Source organism: Lagenorhynchus albirostris, chromosome 16, assembly GCF_949774975.1.
Source record: "Lagenorhynchus albirostris chromosome 16, mLagAlb1.1, whole genome shotgun sequence".
Classification (NCBI taxonomy): Eukaryota; Metazoa; Chordata; class Mammalia; order Artiodactyla; family Delphinidae; genus Lagenorhynchus; species Lagenorhynchus albirostris.
Genome location: NC_083110.1, coordinates 51,123,790 through 51,138,418, shown reverse-complemented (window position 1 = coordinate 51,138,418; position 14,629 = coordinate 51,123,790). Strand labels below are relative to the sequence as shown.

Sequence of the window (14,629 nt, the reverse complement as noted above, 5' to 3'; positions counted from 1 at the left end):
GATTTTATAGATCTTCTCCCAAACTGGTGTTTAGGTTTTCAATCTGTTTCCTTGTCCTTGATTTACTTTAATTATGATTACATTTTTTAATACAGCAGGCTCTTATATACACTAATATGTATAAAATAGATAACTAACATGTCAATCCCAATCTCCCATTAGCATAATTTTTAAAAATCATTCATTCCACCAACATTTACTGAGTGCCTGCATCCAATGTGCAAAGCGTCATCATAGGTGTTCATTATTCTGTTACTTGCATAGTTCAATTCCAAATAATTCATGTGATGTCAGTTTTGTGTTTTTTATATATATATATATATATATATTATTTTTTTTTTTTAATATTTATTTTGTTGTGCTGGATCTTAGTTGTGGCAGCCAGGCTCCTTAGTTGCACATGTTGTGTTATACGTTGATAGTGAGTACAGAACCCAGTGATTAAGAAGTCAGACTCTGGAATCAAACTACCTGGGTTGAAATCCGGTACTTTCCCTACTAGCTGGACAAGTTAGTAAGCTTACTGATCCTCATCTGTAAATTGGAGATAATGATAGTATCCACCACTCTGGAATATTCGGAAGACTGAGTTACTCAAAGCACTTAAGATAGCACCTGGCAGATAGTAAACACTATGTGCATTAGTCAGGGTTCTCCAGGAAACAGAACAGGTAGGATGTGCATATGTGTAGAAAGAGAGAGATTATGAGGAATTGGCTCACATGATAACGGAGGCTAAGAAGTCCCACGATTGGCCATCTGCAGGCTGGAGACCCAGGAGAGCTGGGGGTATCATTCAGCCTGAGTTCGAAGTGGTGTAAATGCCAGTCTGAGGTCAGGAGAAGATGACATGAGATGTCCTGGTTCAATCAATGAGGCAGAAAAAGGGGGTGAATTCCTCCTTCCTCTGCCTTTTGTTCTGTTCCAGGCCTTCAATAGACTAGCTAATGCCACCCACGTTGGGGAGGTCCATCTACTGAGTCCATCAGTTCAAATTCTAGTCTCATCCGGAAACATTCTCATAGACACACCCAGAAATAATGTTTAATCTGGGCACCCCACGGCCAGTCACGTTGACACATAAAATTAACCATCATACTATTATTATTACTAGTCCACAGGGATTGAGTTTGGTTCCTTGATATGTAAAAGATAAGACTTGTTGAAATTTAATATATTCATAAAGTGAGAACAAAGTTTCACTTATGATCCCAAGTGGCCTTCAATCAAACCTTTGTTAAAGACGTAATTACTGTCATTTAGGTTCACTATAAACAGGGAAGGTTTCATCGAGTTCTTCATTATTCTTTCTCATTTCAGGATCTTATTACCATTCCCCAAGGAAAACTAATTCCAGCTAATTATATATATGCAAATTTATTTGACTATCATAAGCATTTTTTTCCCAATCAGGGAAACAAACTCAATACTGGACTGAGAGATAACTCCAGTAATGCAAGAATAAAGCAAGATCTGAAGTACCACGTCATATTTGGAATGGAAATCTAATTACTCTACGTGAAAAGATGGATAATGTACAAATAACATCCTTAGCACTACAAGCATATGGGTATTACATACAAAGTTATACGTACAAGTACACAAATGCATACACTTAGAGTAGTTGTTTAACTTGTTTTCAAATTAAAATGTGAAAGATTCATGAAAAAGAGGGAAAAGCTACAGTGGGTGAGCAGTCTAGGGGAGGATGATGGTGCTGTTTAGGGATGGGTTAGAAGCTGAAGCTACCAAGGTCACAGCCAGAGTGTGGACTCTCTTCAGTGAGTTAGTTCAAAAGCTTAAAAGTTAACTGTCAAAAGGAATCTTTCAACTCAGCTTACCTGGTTAGTCAATTGACTAGAAAAAGTAAAACTAGTATAGTTGATGGCTATCAATACCACTATTAGAGGCTTCCCTGGTGGCGCAGTGGTGGAGAGTCCGCCTGCCGATGCAAGGGACACGGGTTCGTGCCCTGGTCCTGGAGGATCCCACATGCTGTGGAGCGGCTGGGCCCATGAGCCGTGGCCGCTGAGCCTGCGCGTCTGGAGGCCTGTGCTCCGCGATGGGAGAGGCCACGACAGTGAGAGGCCCGCATACCCAAAAAAATAAAAAAATACCACTACTAATAATAGGACCTAATATTAGCTTGTGAATTTCTAGTCTCCATGGTCCTTTGAAGCAGAGTAATAGTCCTGGACTTTGGAGTCAGACAGGCCTGGGAGTTATACTTATTTCTGTCCATTACTGGATGTATGAGATGTACATCCCCTCTGAACCTCAGCTTCCTCACCTGTGAGATGGAGCTTGTTATACAGTTGGAAAGAATAAAATAAGGCATCTACATACCTGGTTCACAGTAGTTGATCCTTAACATGAGTTAAGGATTTCCCCTTCCCACTCTGGCTCTTCTCATTCTGTCCTCAGGTTGACCATGTGAAGGGAGCACATATCATTAACCTCATTTTACAGATGGGAGATGAAGCTCAGAGGGTTAATGGCAGAGCAAGTTCACAGCCAGGCCTGTCTCCTACTGACAGTCTTTATTTGGGGGAGGCTGCACTGGGTCTTCATTGCTGCGTGCGGCCTTCTCATTGTGGTGGCTTCTCTCGTCGCAGAGCACAGGCTCTAGGCACATGGGCTTCGGTAGCTGTGGCACATGGGCTTAGTTGCTCTGTGGCATGTGGCATCTTCCCGGACCAGAGCTCGAACCCGTGTCCCCTGCATTGGCAGGCGGATTCTTAACCATTAGCACCACCACGGAAGCCCTGGCATCAGTATTTTTAAAAGCTCCCCAGTTGATTCCAATGGGTAGTGGGTGTTGAGATCCATGCATTCCACTCCTTTTTCAGTCTAAAATCTCATGTTCCTCTGGTTCCAAACCAGGAGTCTTCCCCCATAGCTGGCAGATGTGATAACACTTCCTCCCAGACATGTTCATTCATTCCTCCCTCCAACTGGTCTGCTGGTGTGCCAGGCACAGGCCAAAGGGAACTTTCCAAATGTCAAAAGTTAAGATGTCCAGTTGTTGATGGAAATGAATTTTCATAGATAGGAGTATGGATATAGCAGCCTACATCTCCCTTGCTAGTCTCATTAATGTGATCATAGTAAATTTAAGAATAATTTACAAATGAAGTGGTAAGATTACTTGAGTCGTGCCTGTTTTGTTTGCTTAAGTAAAATATGGAAAAGAAGATGCTAAAATTTTGAACTGACCCATATTCATTGAGCCTATCAGCAGTGATGACAGACACTGATGAGTTATAGTTATAGGGAGACTAAAAACATAGCCAGCAAGCTTCACCAGTCTCAAAATAGAAGCTAAATTGTTGATATTTTCCAGAAAATTTCACCTTATCCCTGTTAACTGAAGTCTAAAGGGTTTCCTGCTTCGGTTTGAGAGGAATTATATTTTATTTGGCTACCACGTGTGTTGGATGCAACAGAGTGCCTCCCCTTCATAAATCACCCCCCCAGCTCCATAGATAACTGGAACCTGCCCAAGGAAAGTGCATTAATTCTCCTGCCCTTCACTCTCTCCTAATCACTGCGCAATTTTGCGGCTAGATTACTTGTCAATCACATGTAGCTAAGTCTGTTTGCTTCTGCTTTTCAGTTGGATTCCTGGCAGTGAAGAAAACAAACAGAAAACAGATGTCCATTACAGGTCCTTGGATGGTGAAGGGAATTTTAACTGGAGATTTGTCTTCCCTTTTGACTACCTTCCAGCTGAACAGCTCTGTCTCGTTGCTAAAAAAGTGAGTTCTGAAATAGGCCATGGGGAGTGGATGTCGTGGGTCTTCCTTAATGCAGATGCTCAGAAAAGGCTGGGGCTGTTCAGAGTCCGGGAGGTCATGGGTCCGGCTCCTCTTTACAGATGGGGACTTTGAGACCCCAGTGGGGTAGATACTTGCCCAGGGTCACACAGCTGTGGCGGTTATTTGTGTAGTTATAACAGAAGTATAAGGAGCACAACTCTGCTTCCACTAACATGTTGGCAGCAGGGGGAAGGATCTGGTAAGTGGGGGTCTTGCGTCAATACATACAACAACCTAAGTATATGTTTATGTCACAGGGAGACTGATTTCTTCCCCTGATAAGCAGAACTGTTGCACTAATTAACCAGAGGCAAAATATTAATGTAGGTGAAATATCGCTCTTACCTTCCTTATTAAACTTAAGCATCTGCCTGCCCTCCTTCGGGAGCACTTCCGTGAGGGTTCAGGGCCCTCCTGGTGGTAATTTATAAGACTCTCAGAGAACTCAACTCAGACTGGCTTAAACCAAGAAAAGTGATTTACTGGTTCACATTACTAAAAAGTCCAGGGTTGGCTGGCTTAAGGAACGCCTGGAGCCTGGGTTGAGCTGATGTCTTTATTAAGGAACGCCTGGAGCCTGGGTTGAGCTGATGTCTTTAGAAACTGCTCTCACCTTCTCCACCCCTCTGCCCTGCCTTCTTCCATGGGCCTCACTCCCTGGTGAGCGCAAGGTGGCTGCCAGCAGCCCCAGCTTGTATCTTGCCCTCTCGGCAACCTCAGCAGAGAGAGGGGAATGAATCCCCAAAGGCACCAACCAGAGCTCTGGAATTGGGCCCCAGCGTCTGCCTGTTTGAGGCCACGTGTCCATCTCTGAACCAGGGTTGCCGCGCTCTGATTGGCGAGACTGTGGAGTTAGGGATAAAGTCACTTCTCCCCACATTGCATGGACTAGGGGAAGGGAACCTCTAAGGAAAATCTGGTGCTTTCATCCAAAAAGGGGGGGCCTAAAACCTGGGTAGGTAATAACAACAGATGTCTATTACAGGCCCTTGTCCCACTTCTCCCTTCCCCACCCCCTCCTGCCATATTCTATAAACTTTTCCTAGCTCTGCCCAGTCACCTCCTCACCCTACACCTAATCAGAATATACCTGCCTCATGTCCCATCTGGCCAGGCCCCACCCCCTGCTGGCCCTACTCAGTGCTGATGCTCTAGTGAGCACTTTCCCTGTCCAGGTGAGATGAATGCCTTCAAAGGGTACTTTCTAGAGACATACAGGCTCATCCTGATGTTGAACCATGCACACTTTCAGATAATGAGACAGACCAGGGGGGAAGCGAGGGATTTGGGGTCAGGTAGGCCTTTAGGTAATAAAGTTACCTTTCCTATTTACTCACATCGAGGGCTGGACCTCTCAGCATCCTGAGTAGTCCTTGGAGCATGACCCCCACACAGGACAGCCGAGTAGGGCCAGACAGCAGCAGAGTGGGCTTCTCAGAGCCAGGCCCTCTGAGCCCTGCAAAAGGGACCATTCCGGGAATGTCATCTGAAAAACAATCCAACCACCTTCCTTCAAATTCATGAAGCACTGGGGGATGTCCCTTTCTTTTGGGGCCAGAGGAACTTAGGTGTAATCAGGCTGTGGGGACGTCATTATTATCCTGGGCTAATACTGTCTGGGCAGAAGCAGCGACACCAGGTGAGAACCTAGAGGACACTTATCCCATCCTCTCCCCACCTGAGTCTGGGCTGAGGGATCTGAGGGTCTTAGATGACCACGGTATATAAAACCCAGCAATATTTTTCAAAAGCCAGAAATGCCAGGACATTTTAAATCTGCACGAACAAGAGAGTGAAACCTGGGCCCCCATCTCCTCACCCTCGTGTGAAATGAGTGTGCTCGGACATCCTTGAGGGGTCGGGGAGGTCGCTGAGCAGAAGTAACTCCTCCGCAGGGGATATTTCGGTCTGGCCTGGGATGGCTTGGCTTTGGGAGGATCAACTAGGCAGGCTACAGTCTTTAGGGCACGAGACATCATCACTCTCCAAACCGCAGGAGTGGCAGCAGGAAGTCACACTGATAGGAACATGGCAGGAAACCTTCTGTTTGGGAATTGCCTGGGACAACCTTTTTGTCACCCAGCTGGTAGTCCTGAGATTTCCTGGAGAGCCCGATTGCCTTATGTCCACCTGGGGTAGAGGGGTAGGCCAAAGGGCGGGGTTTCGGGTGGGGATGCAAAGGAGAGAAGAGGCCCCATGCCTTGATGCTGGGTTTTCAAGAGGCCCAAGGGGAGGGTGTTAAGAATCCAGTAATCAGTGTCATTTTGGTTTGTCTGTTCCTGTTGGCATTTTAGGAGCATTTCTGGAGTAAGGACCAAACTGAATTTCGGGTCCCACCCAAACTGATCATTCAGATATGGGATAATGACAAGTTTTCTCTGGATGACTACTTGGGTAAGGCTTACCTTTGGATACTTTTTTCTAAGAAACTGTGCTTGAAATTAGTAAAAGCAATTAAAACTTGGGATCAATTATTTAACTCTCCAATACTGTGGGGTGGGGTCCCACCCCCTGCCTGGATGTCCTCGGAGCGGGGTGGCCTGCCCATCCGCTGCCCCAGGTCCTCTGAGAAGTGGGCACAGTGACTGGGCGCTGCGGGCCCCAGCCACTCCCAGGGCCTTTGCACCAGCTCCTATCTTGCTAGGAGTAGACACAGATTTTGTTTTCAGGGATGCCACAGCCTTACCTCCACTTCCAAACCTCTCCCCCTGCTCTCAGCACCTCAGAATTGGCTCCCTCCTCCTCCACGCTGCTCTCGGCGGTCACTGCAGTCCGCTGGTGCCCCGCCCTTCTCTGTGGTAAAAGGCCCTTGTTAGAACGCCCCGGCCCAGCCCCTCCATTTCCTGGCATACACCCTGGTCCCCACAAAGCACAGTCTTCTTATTTTCTCTCTCCCAGGCCTTGGGTGTCTCATTGGCCTGCTCTGTTTCTTCCTCTTCCTCTTTTTTTAAATTTATTTATTTATTTTACTTATTTATTTTTGGCTGCGTTGGGTCTTTGTTGCTGCACGCGGGCTTTCTCTAGTTGCGGTGAGTGGGGGCTACTCTTCGTTGCGGTATGTGAGCTCTAGAGAGCGCAGGCTCAGTAGCTGTGGCGCACGGGCTTAGTTGCTCCGCAGTAGGTGGGATCTTCCCGGACCAGGGCTCGAACCCAAGTTCCCTGCATTGGCAGGTGGATTCTAAACCACTGCACCACCAGGGAAGTCCCCCTCTTCCTCTTTAAATACAGGCCTTTGCCCTCCCTGGGGTTTTGCGGCTCTTCCCCAGGCTCCCTCAGTGACTTACCAGCCCTCACCTCTGTTGAAGGTAAAGCTTCAACTCTCACTTTCAACGAGGTAAAACTCCTAGACCTAGAGGTGTAGCCTGACTGCCCACCGTGCCTGCCACATAGTAACAAGAAAGATGATGACTCATACTGCAACATGCAATGTATCAAATCAACACATTGTACACCTTAAACTACACAATGCTCTATGTCAATTATATCTCAGTTTGAACAAAAGAAACTCTCACGATGATTATTCCCCATTTCCCACCAGAAACTTTTACCTTTGTGTTTGGCTGGCACCTCAAATTTATCGTGACTAAGACCAAACTCAGCCTTTCTTCCCCGACCTCATACCTGCTCACCTCATGAACCGCTTTTGCTGTTCACAGCCTCTCCCAGCCACCTAGGCAGAAGCACCCAGAGTCCTCTGTGGGTCCTCCTCGCCTTTCCTACCGCTTTCCTAAACCATGTAACCTGCTTTATCATGCACGTTTATTTTCTTATTTTTATGATCTCTGCCACTTGCCAGTTCAGACCTCACTTTCTCGTAGCCAGCTGTTACAGAAGCCCCTAGCTCACCTCCCTGCTTCCAGAGCATCTCTCCTGGCAGAGAAAAGCCCACAGCGGCCAATGGCTGTGTCTTGTTCATCCCTCTACCCTTTACAACACTGAGTGCGGTGCCTTTGACTTAGCTGGTTCTTAATAAGAGTTGAACAAACAAATGAGCGTGAAAGTGTTGACTGAAGAAAAACGTACAACCTAAAAGTTGTGAGTTTGGGGATCTTACGGAGGACTACAGCGCAGGAGACAGCCTCTCAGATAGCTCTGAGGAACTACGCCCAAGAGGTAAGGGGGGAGCCAGGACACAAGAGGTTTTTGCTGGAAAAACAAAAAAGTTAGTCAAACATCAAAAGATTACTGCTAATCACAAAGAGCAGACTCTCAAGTTAATGATTTTAGTGCATTTCTGTGTTTGCGGAGATACAAGATCCTGGGTCCATGGAAATTATTCCTTAGGTATGCATCTGAACTATCTAGAGGCAGATCCAAAGGTCAGAATGCTTCCTGTCTTTCTCCATCCTGAACTCCCCTCAGGGCACAGCCTCAGTCTTTTTTTTTCCCCATTTATTTATTTATTTTTGGCTGTGTTGGGTAGCCCCGCAGCGAACGGGGGCTACTCTTTGCTGCAGTGCGCGGCCTTCTCATTGCGGTGGCTTCTCTTGTTGCAGAGCACGGGCTCTAGGTGTGTGGGCTTCAGTAGTTGTGGCTCGCGGGCTCTAGAGCACAGGCTCAGTAGTTGGGGTGCACGGGCTGAGCTGCTCCGCGGCATGTGGGATCTTCCTGGACCAGGGCTCTAACCCATGTCCCCTGCATTGGCAGGTGGGTTCTTAACCATTGCACCACCAGGGAAGCCCACAGCCTCAGTCTTGATCCTGTAGAACTGGGACGATGGGCAACATTCTTTGTTTACTGGCATGGCAGGCAACATTCCCTGTCCACAGTAGTAGCTAAGTAGTAGCTAACTTAGAAAGCATAAAGAATAGTAGAGGGTTTTCCCTTGGAGTTTAAATGAAATAGTCTGATAACAAATAAAGAGAATGACTTTATTCCTAAATGGCTAGTGGGCAAGTGGTTGCAGTTATCACCAAAAGGAGAGACAAAATAAAAGCAGGTGTAAGTTCCAGAAAGGCTTGTGGGCTATGGATGCATTGTAAGATGAAGGGCAGTGTCTGAGCCTAAAAGTTTATAGAGAATCTGCCACAACCTCCCTGTTACTCTCTGCTGCCACTGTTGAAGACCACCTCTTGTCCCTGTAGTCCACAGACATGCCCCAACACACACATACCTTTTTCTGAAGGAGAGGCTTCCTGGGAGTTCCCAAGCCCCAAAGACAGTCAGTTAAAGACAGTTAGTAACGACAAAAGAGTTAATGCCTCACATCATGGAAGAAAAAATGTGCTTCTCCAGGCACCTGAGCTGGGCTTCCTAGTTCCTGGGGAGAGCTTTCTGTTGAGCATTCAGTGTTCCTTCTCAAGCGCTTGTTTTTGAGGTTACGCTGGACAAACTTGAACTTGACTGTTCGATGGAGCTTCCCATGTTCCAAGTACCAGTTTTCTTTACCCAAAGCCAAATGACTATGTTAGGGGAAGTTTAGAACCAATAAGAGCAAATTCCAAGTTCAGTGGAAATTTTGGCTGGAGATGTTTCATTCTTTTGTGTTTGCAGAAGAACTCTGTTTATGCTCCTATCTCTGAGAAATTAAATGGGTTGTTCTCTGTGAGATGCAGAGCAGTGGACAGATACTACTTCTGCCACTTTTCATTCTATCTGGAAAAAATTTTAACTGCCTACCAGGGTCCGTTTCTCTCACTCACCTGTCACCTGTTCAGAGTCATGGTCTACCTCTCTTCTGACAGGTACATTCTGTTCACTTGTGAACAACGTCTGATCCACTTGAAATTTATTTGGGTTTAATGTTTCCTTGGCTAGGTTTCCTGGAACTCGATTTGCATCGCAGCATCATTCCAGCAAAATCGCCAGAGAAATGCAGTTTGGACATGATTCCTGACCTCAAAGCCGTGAACCCCCTGAAAGTGAAAACCGCCTCTCTCTTTGAACAGAAGTCCATGAAAGGATGGTGGCCGTGCTACGCAGATAAAGATGGCTCCCGTGTGATGGCTGTATGTACTGGTTGAGGCTCGTTTATTCCTTTTCTCCTTGAGGTTTTGCCCTTTATGAGTAGATTTGCTCTGGATAAGATAAGGGAGGTTAAATGGGTGGTAGTTTAAGTTTTGGGAAAGGTTTGTACCTGGGATTATAGGAGAAGGTGGCGGATGCTGTTAGCACATGTTTGGGGTTGAGTGGAAGATAGAGGGATTGGAATTGTCAGAAAACTGGGAACGCAAGTGGTTGCGCTGTATTTCTTTAGGACTCTCCTCCACCAGGAATGCTAATTTATGCTGAGCTTCCAGTACAATTCAGTACAGAAAAAGAAACTTCAAATTTGAGCTGTCCTCATCTTTAAAAAAAAATTTTTTTTTTTAAAGATGGAGGAAACAGGGAGTGTTGACATCCAATGAACATGAAGGCCATAAGTTACAAGCACATTTGGAAAACTGAAGATAATTTTATCGTAGAAGCAGAAGTGCGGGTTACCATGCCCTGTCACAAAAAGACTACCTAATTCATTACCTATTATTAATAATCATATTTTACACCACTTATTATAAACCGGACAATATACTAAATGCCTTATATTCATAATCTCGTTTTTTAAAACAACTTTGAGGTATAATTTACATAAACTGCACCCACTTAAAGTACAATTAAGGTGCACACTTTGATGAGTTTTGACAGATGTATATGCTCATGAAACCACCACCATAATCAAGATCCAGAACATTCCCATTACCCCAAAAGTTCTGTTGTGCCCTTTGCAGTCCATCACTTCCTCTACCCCTGGCACAGGAAACCACTTATAAGCTTCCTGCCACTAGGGGGTAGTTTGTACATAACCTCATTTAGTTCTGCAGATAACCCCATGAAGCAGCCATTACCTACATTTTATAGATTCGAGGAACAGGCTTAGAAAGAAGGACCACCTTGCCATAGTCAGACACCCACCTTTGACTCGTCGACAGAGGAGGCAGCTGTGCTCCATCGCCTAAATGAGCGTCAGGGTCGGAAGCTCTCAAATTGTTGGTGACCTTGTGGGCGCCAGGGTTCTTGAAAGGCTGCTACAACTTTAGTTAAGCCTGGCTCTAAGAGTGGACGAGTTTCTAGACCTCTCGCAGCCTCAGTGTACTCATGTGCACACGAGGATCATAGCAGTACCTGATTTATAGGGCTGCCCTGAGCATTACACGGGATTATCCATATAGAAGGCTTACGCAGTGCCCAGTGCACCAGTCAGGAACCTGTGAACAGGGAGGCAGCATTCATTCACTCACTCACTCACTCATGCATTTCTTCAGCTAGTGTACATCGAGTGCCCACTAAGTGCCAACACTGCTCCACGCAGTGGGGGTACCAAAGGGAGCACGATGGCTCTCTTGGAGCCCACACTTAATGCTCAGTCAATGTTAGCTATTGTGGGACTTGCCTGGGGGCGCAGTGGTTGAGAATCCACCTGCAAATACAGGGGACGCGGGTTCGAGCCCTGGCCCAGGAAGATCCCACAGGCTGCAGAGCAGCTAAGCCCGTGAGCCACAACAACTGAGCCCACGTACCACAACTACTGAAGCCCGTGCGCCTAGAGTCCGAGCCCTGCAACAAGAGAAGCCACCGCAATGAGATGCCCACGCACCACAACGAAGAGTAGCCCCCGCTCGCCTCAACTAGAGAAAGCCTGCGCGCAGCAACGAAGAACCAACAATGAAGACCCAATGCAGCCAAAAATAAATAAATTTAAAAAAAAAGCTATTGTTATCAGCCATCTTCAGGTTATTCTGGGTCCAAGTAAAGTTACAAAGGGAGGTATGTGAGCAGGCAAGGAGACAGATGTGGGAGAGTTAGAATGATGGGGATCCAGAGACTGAAAAGCAGGGAGGAGGGAAAGCAATTTGTCCTCTCAGTTTCCCACAAGGAGTCGGTTCAGAAACACATGGAAGAGGAAATGTGATGAAATCTCTTGAGGAACATTTAAGGCAATCTAAGGATTGTTTTACAAGAGTAAAAATCATTGCTCGGGGAATACTCCTCGGGTCGAAGTGAAAATATTTGTGAAACGTGATGTCATGTGTTTAACCTGTTCTGCTTTACTGAAGGGGAAAGTGGAGATGACGTTGGAAGTCCTCAATGAGAAGGAGGCCGACGAGAGGCCAGCCGGGAAGGGACGGGATGAACCCAACATGAACCCCAAGCTGGACCCACCAAAGTGAGAGACCTTCTTTGTTCTGATCCCCAAACACCTGCAGTCTGAAAGCCCCCCTTCCAATTGCCTTAATGCAATGGATTAGCTGTTGTCTGAATTTTGTACTGAACAGGGGAGATGGGGGAGGGAGAGGCTGGTGATCTGGCTTCATTTTAACCATTCTCCTTCCCATGAAACCAAAGTCCAGTGTGTCTTCGGCATCTTAGAAAGCCATAAAAGGTTAAAGGCTCTCTCAGCCAACTAAGGGGAATAATATCTTTTCTTGACTTTATAAAATGTTGTTAATCATTCTTTAAACTATTATGCTCGGAGGTGTAAAATATCTGTCCCTCCTGAGTTGGGTAGGTAAAACCATTTCTTTGCAATGCAGCCGGCCGGAAACTTCCTTCCTCTGGTTCAGCAACCCATGCAAGACCATGAGGTTCATCGTGTGGCGGCGGTTTAAGTGGGTCATCATCGGCCTGCTGGTCCTGCTGATCGTGCTGCTTTTCGTGGCCGTGCTCCTCTACTCCTTACCGGTATGAGTCCCTGGCCTCTTGTCTTGGCTCTTTGGGTGTGAATTATGGTTGGTCATCTCACTTGGTACTTGCCTTCTTTGCCATCGGGTAAAATGACCTATGTAGCAGTTGTGGTGTTACAACCCGTCAACCTTTGGAAAATTTAGAGTACTGTGTCCTGTGATAAGGATTACATTCTCACAGTTTCATGAATTACAGGCAGAACTGCATGGTCTGGAAAAAAAAACTTTGGTCTCAGGAATTCTAGGAGCAATCCCTTAGGCCTTTATGAATGTGTGTCTAAACCACAACCAGCATTTCTGACGGATCTTCCTGCCTCCAGACTCTCTTGTTCCAAACCATCCTGCATCCTAACTCCTGCCATTTCACAGATCCTGGGCTCATTATGGGCCTACACAAACCTTGAACTCCACCCAAACTAGAGAGCTGGCCTCCCCAGACAAGTATTGGCCTTACCTGCCAAGATGCCTTTGCCAGGGCTGTTCCTTTGCCCATGTTTTGTCTATTAAAACCTCCCTCATTCTTCAAGGGCCACATTACATAACCTCCCCCTCAAATCTCCCTTAATCTCCACGGTCGTAAATGGGAGTCCAAACGGGAGGTTTGTCAGTGTGCCCAGAAGTGCCTGCATTGCTGAAATCGAATTTGAAAATTTCTGCATCTCGACTTCATATACTTCTTATCTCAACAAGTTCCTGGAATGGAGGAAACCTCCCATTTGACTCCCATTTATGACTGGCGGGGCTACTGGAATCTAGCGGGTAGAGGCCAAGGATGCTGCTGAACACCCTGCAATGCACAGGACAGTCTCCAACGAGAATCATCTGGTCCTAAATGTCAACAGGACCGAGACTGAGAATCCCTCATTTATATCCATACATGGCCCTCTTTCTGTTTCCTTTCCAGAACTATCTGTCAATGAAGATTGTGAGGCCAAATGCATAATGGAAGCAAGGGCTTCTTTTCCAGAGTCATCCAGCCATGAGGGCATCCTGTCTCTGTTTACAGATCAAAACCGAGAGGGATTTTGTTTGGGTCTGAGACTATTCCAGGGGCACGTTACACTACTTCACCGAGGCCCACCACTTCCCAGAGGCTCTAAGTCCACGTCAGGCCAACAAGCAACATTTTTATCTTTTGAAGCATTACAAGTTTTAACCATGTTTTTTCAGAATATTTTTCAAGGTGGCTGGTTCCATTTAAAAATCATCTTTTTTTTTTCTGTGTCCTAGTTCTGTAATTCAATTTTTGGAAAATCAAATTTGAAAATTTCTACATCTCGACTTCATATACTTCTTTATCTGTAGTCAACAAAAAAGGACTGTGCATTACCAAGTAGTTAGAATAGGTGGAGGAATTTTTATTTATGCCTGCAACCATTGTTATATTTTGTATGGATAAATGTCATGAGACTATTCATCCTCTGTGATGAACCCAAATAAAAACATTCTGCCTCTGACACATACCTGTTTGTTGTAGCTGTGGGCCAAGCTGGGAAGGAGGCAATTTCTAGTCTGGGTCTCAGTGGATGGCATGCCAGCGCATACCACTTGGCTGTAAACCCCTTATCAGTGTGCTGCCAAAGCTTGGCCAGTGGGCCAAACTGAGGCTAATATAAGAAACTGACACTTATTTAAAGTACTTACTCCATGCACACCATTGTTTTAAATGCTTTATACATATTAACTAACGTAGTCCTCAAGGTAATCCTATAAAGGTAGTAGGTAACATTAATCCCATTTTGCCCTTGAAGAAATTGAGGCATACTGCATGTAAATCAATGAAGTTAGAACACACCCTCTCACCCTACACAAAAACAAACTCAAAATGGCTTAAAGACTAAAACATAAGACACGACACTGTAAAACTTCTAGAAGAGAACACAGGCAAAACATTCTCTGACTTAAATCGTACCAATGTTTTCTTAGGTCAGTCTCCCAAGGCAATAGAAATAAAAACAAAAATAAGCAAATGGGACCTAATCAAATTTAAAAGCTTTTGCACAGCAAAGGAAACCATAAACAAAACGAAAAGACAGGCCACACAATGGGAGAGAATATTCGCAAATGATGCGATCGACAAGGGCTTAATTTCCAAAATATACAAACAGCTCATACAACTCAACAACAGCAACAAAAAATCCAACCCAATCC

The 14,629-nt window shown here is 45.6% G+C and overlaps 1 protein-coding gene across 1 annotated transcript in view; it reads left to right on the top strand.

Annotated features, from left to right (window-relative positions):
* Positions 1 to 13,935, top strand: part of LOC132506933 (myoferlin-like) — a 17,550-nt gene extending 3,615 nt beyond the window's left edge. Inside the window, exons 2-7 of the mRNA XM_060125762.1 lie at positions 3,617 to 3,758; positions 6,113 to 6,212; positions 9,576 to 9,766; positions 11,852 to 11,961; positions 12,329 to 12,476; positions 13,383 to 13,935. Coding sequence (XP_059981745.1) covers positions 3,617 to 3,758; positions 6,113 to 6,212; positions 9,576 to 9,766; positions 11,852 to 11,961; positions 12,329 to 12,476; positions 13,383 to 13,421 — 730 coding nt within the window. The 3' untranslated portion in view covers positions 13,422 to 13,935. The remainder of the gene's footprint in view (positions 1 to 3,616; positions 3,759 to 6,112; positions 6,213 to 9,575; positions 9,767 to 11,851; positions 11,962 to 12,328; positions 12,477 to 13,382) is intronic.
* Positions 13,936 to 14,629: the final 694 nt, after the last annotated feature.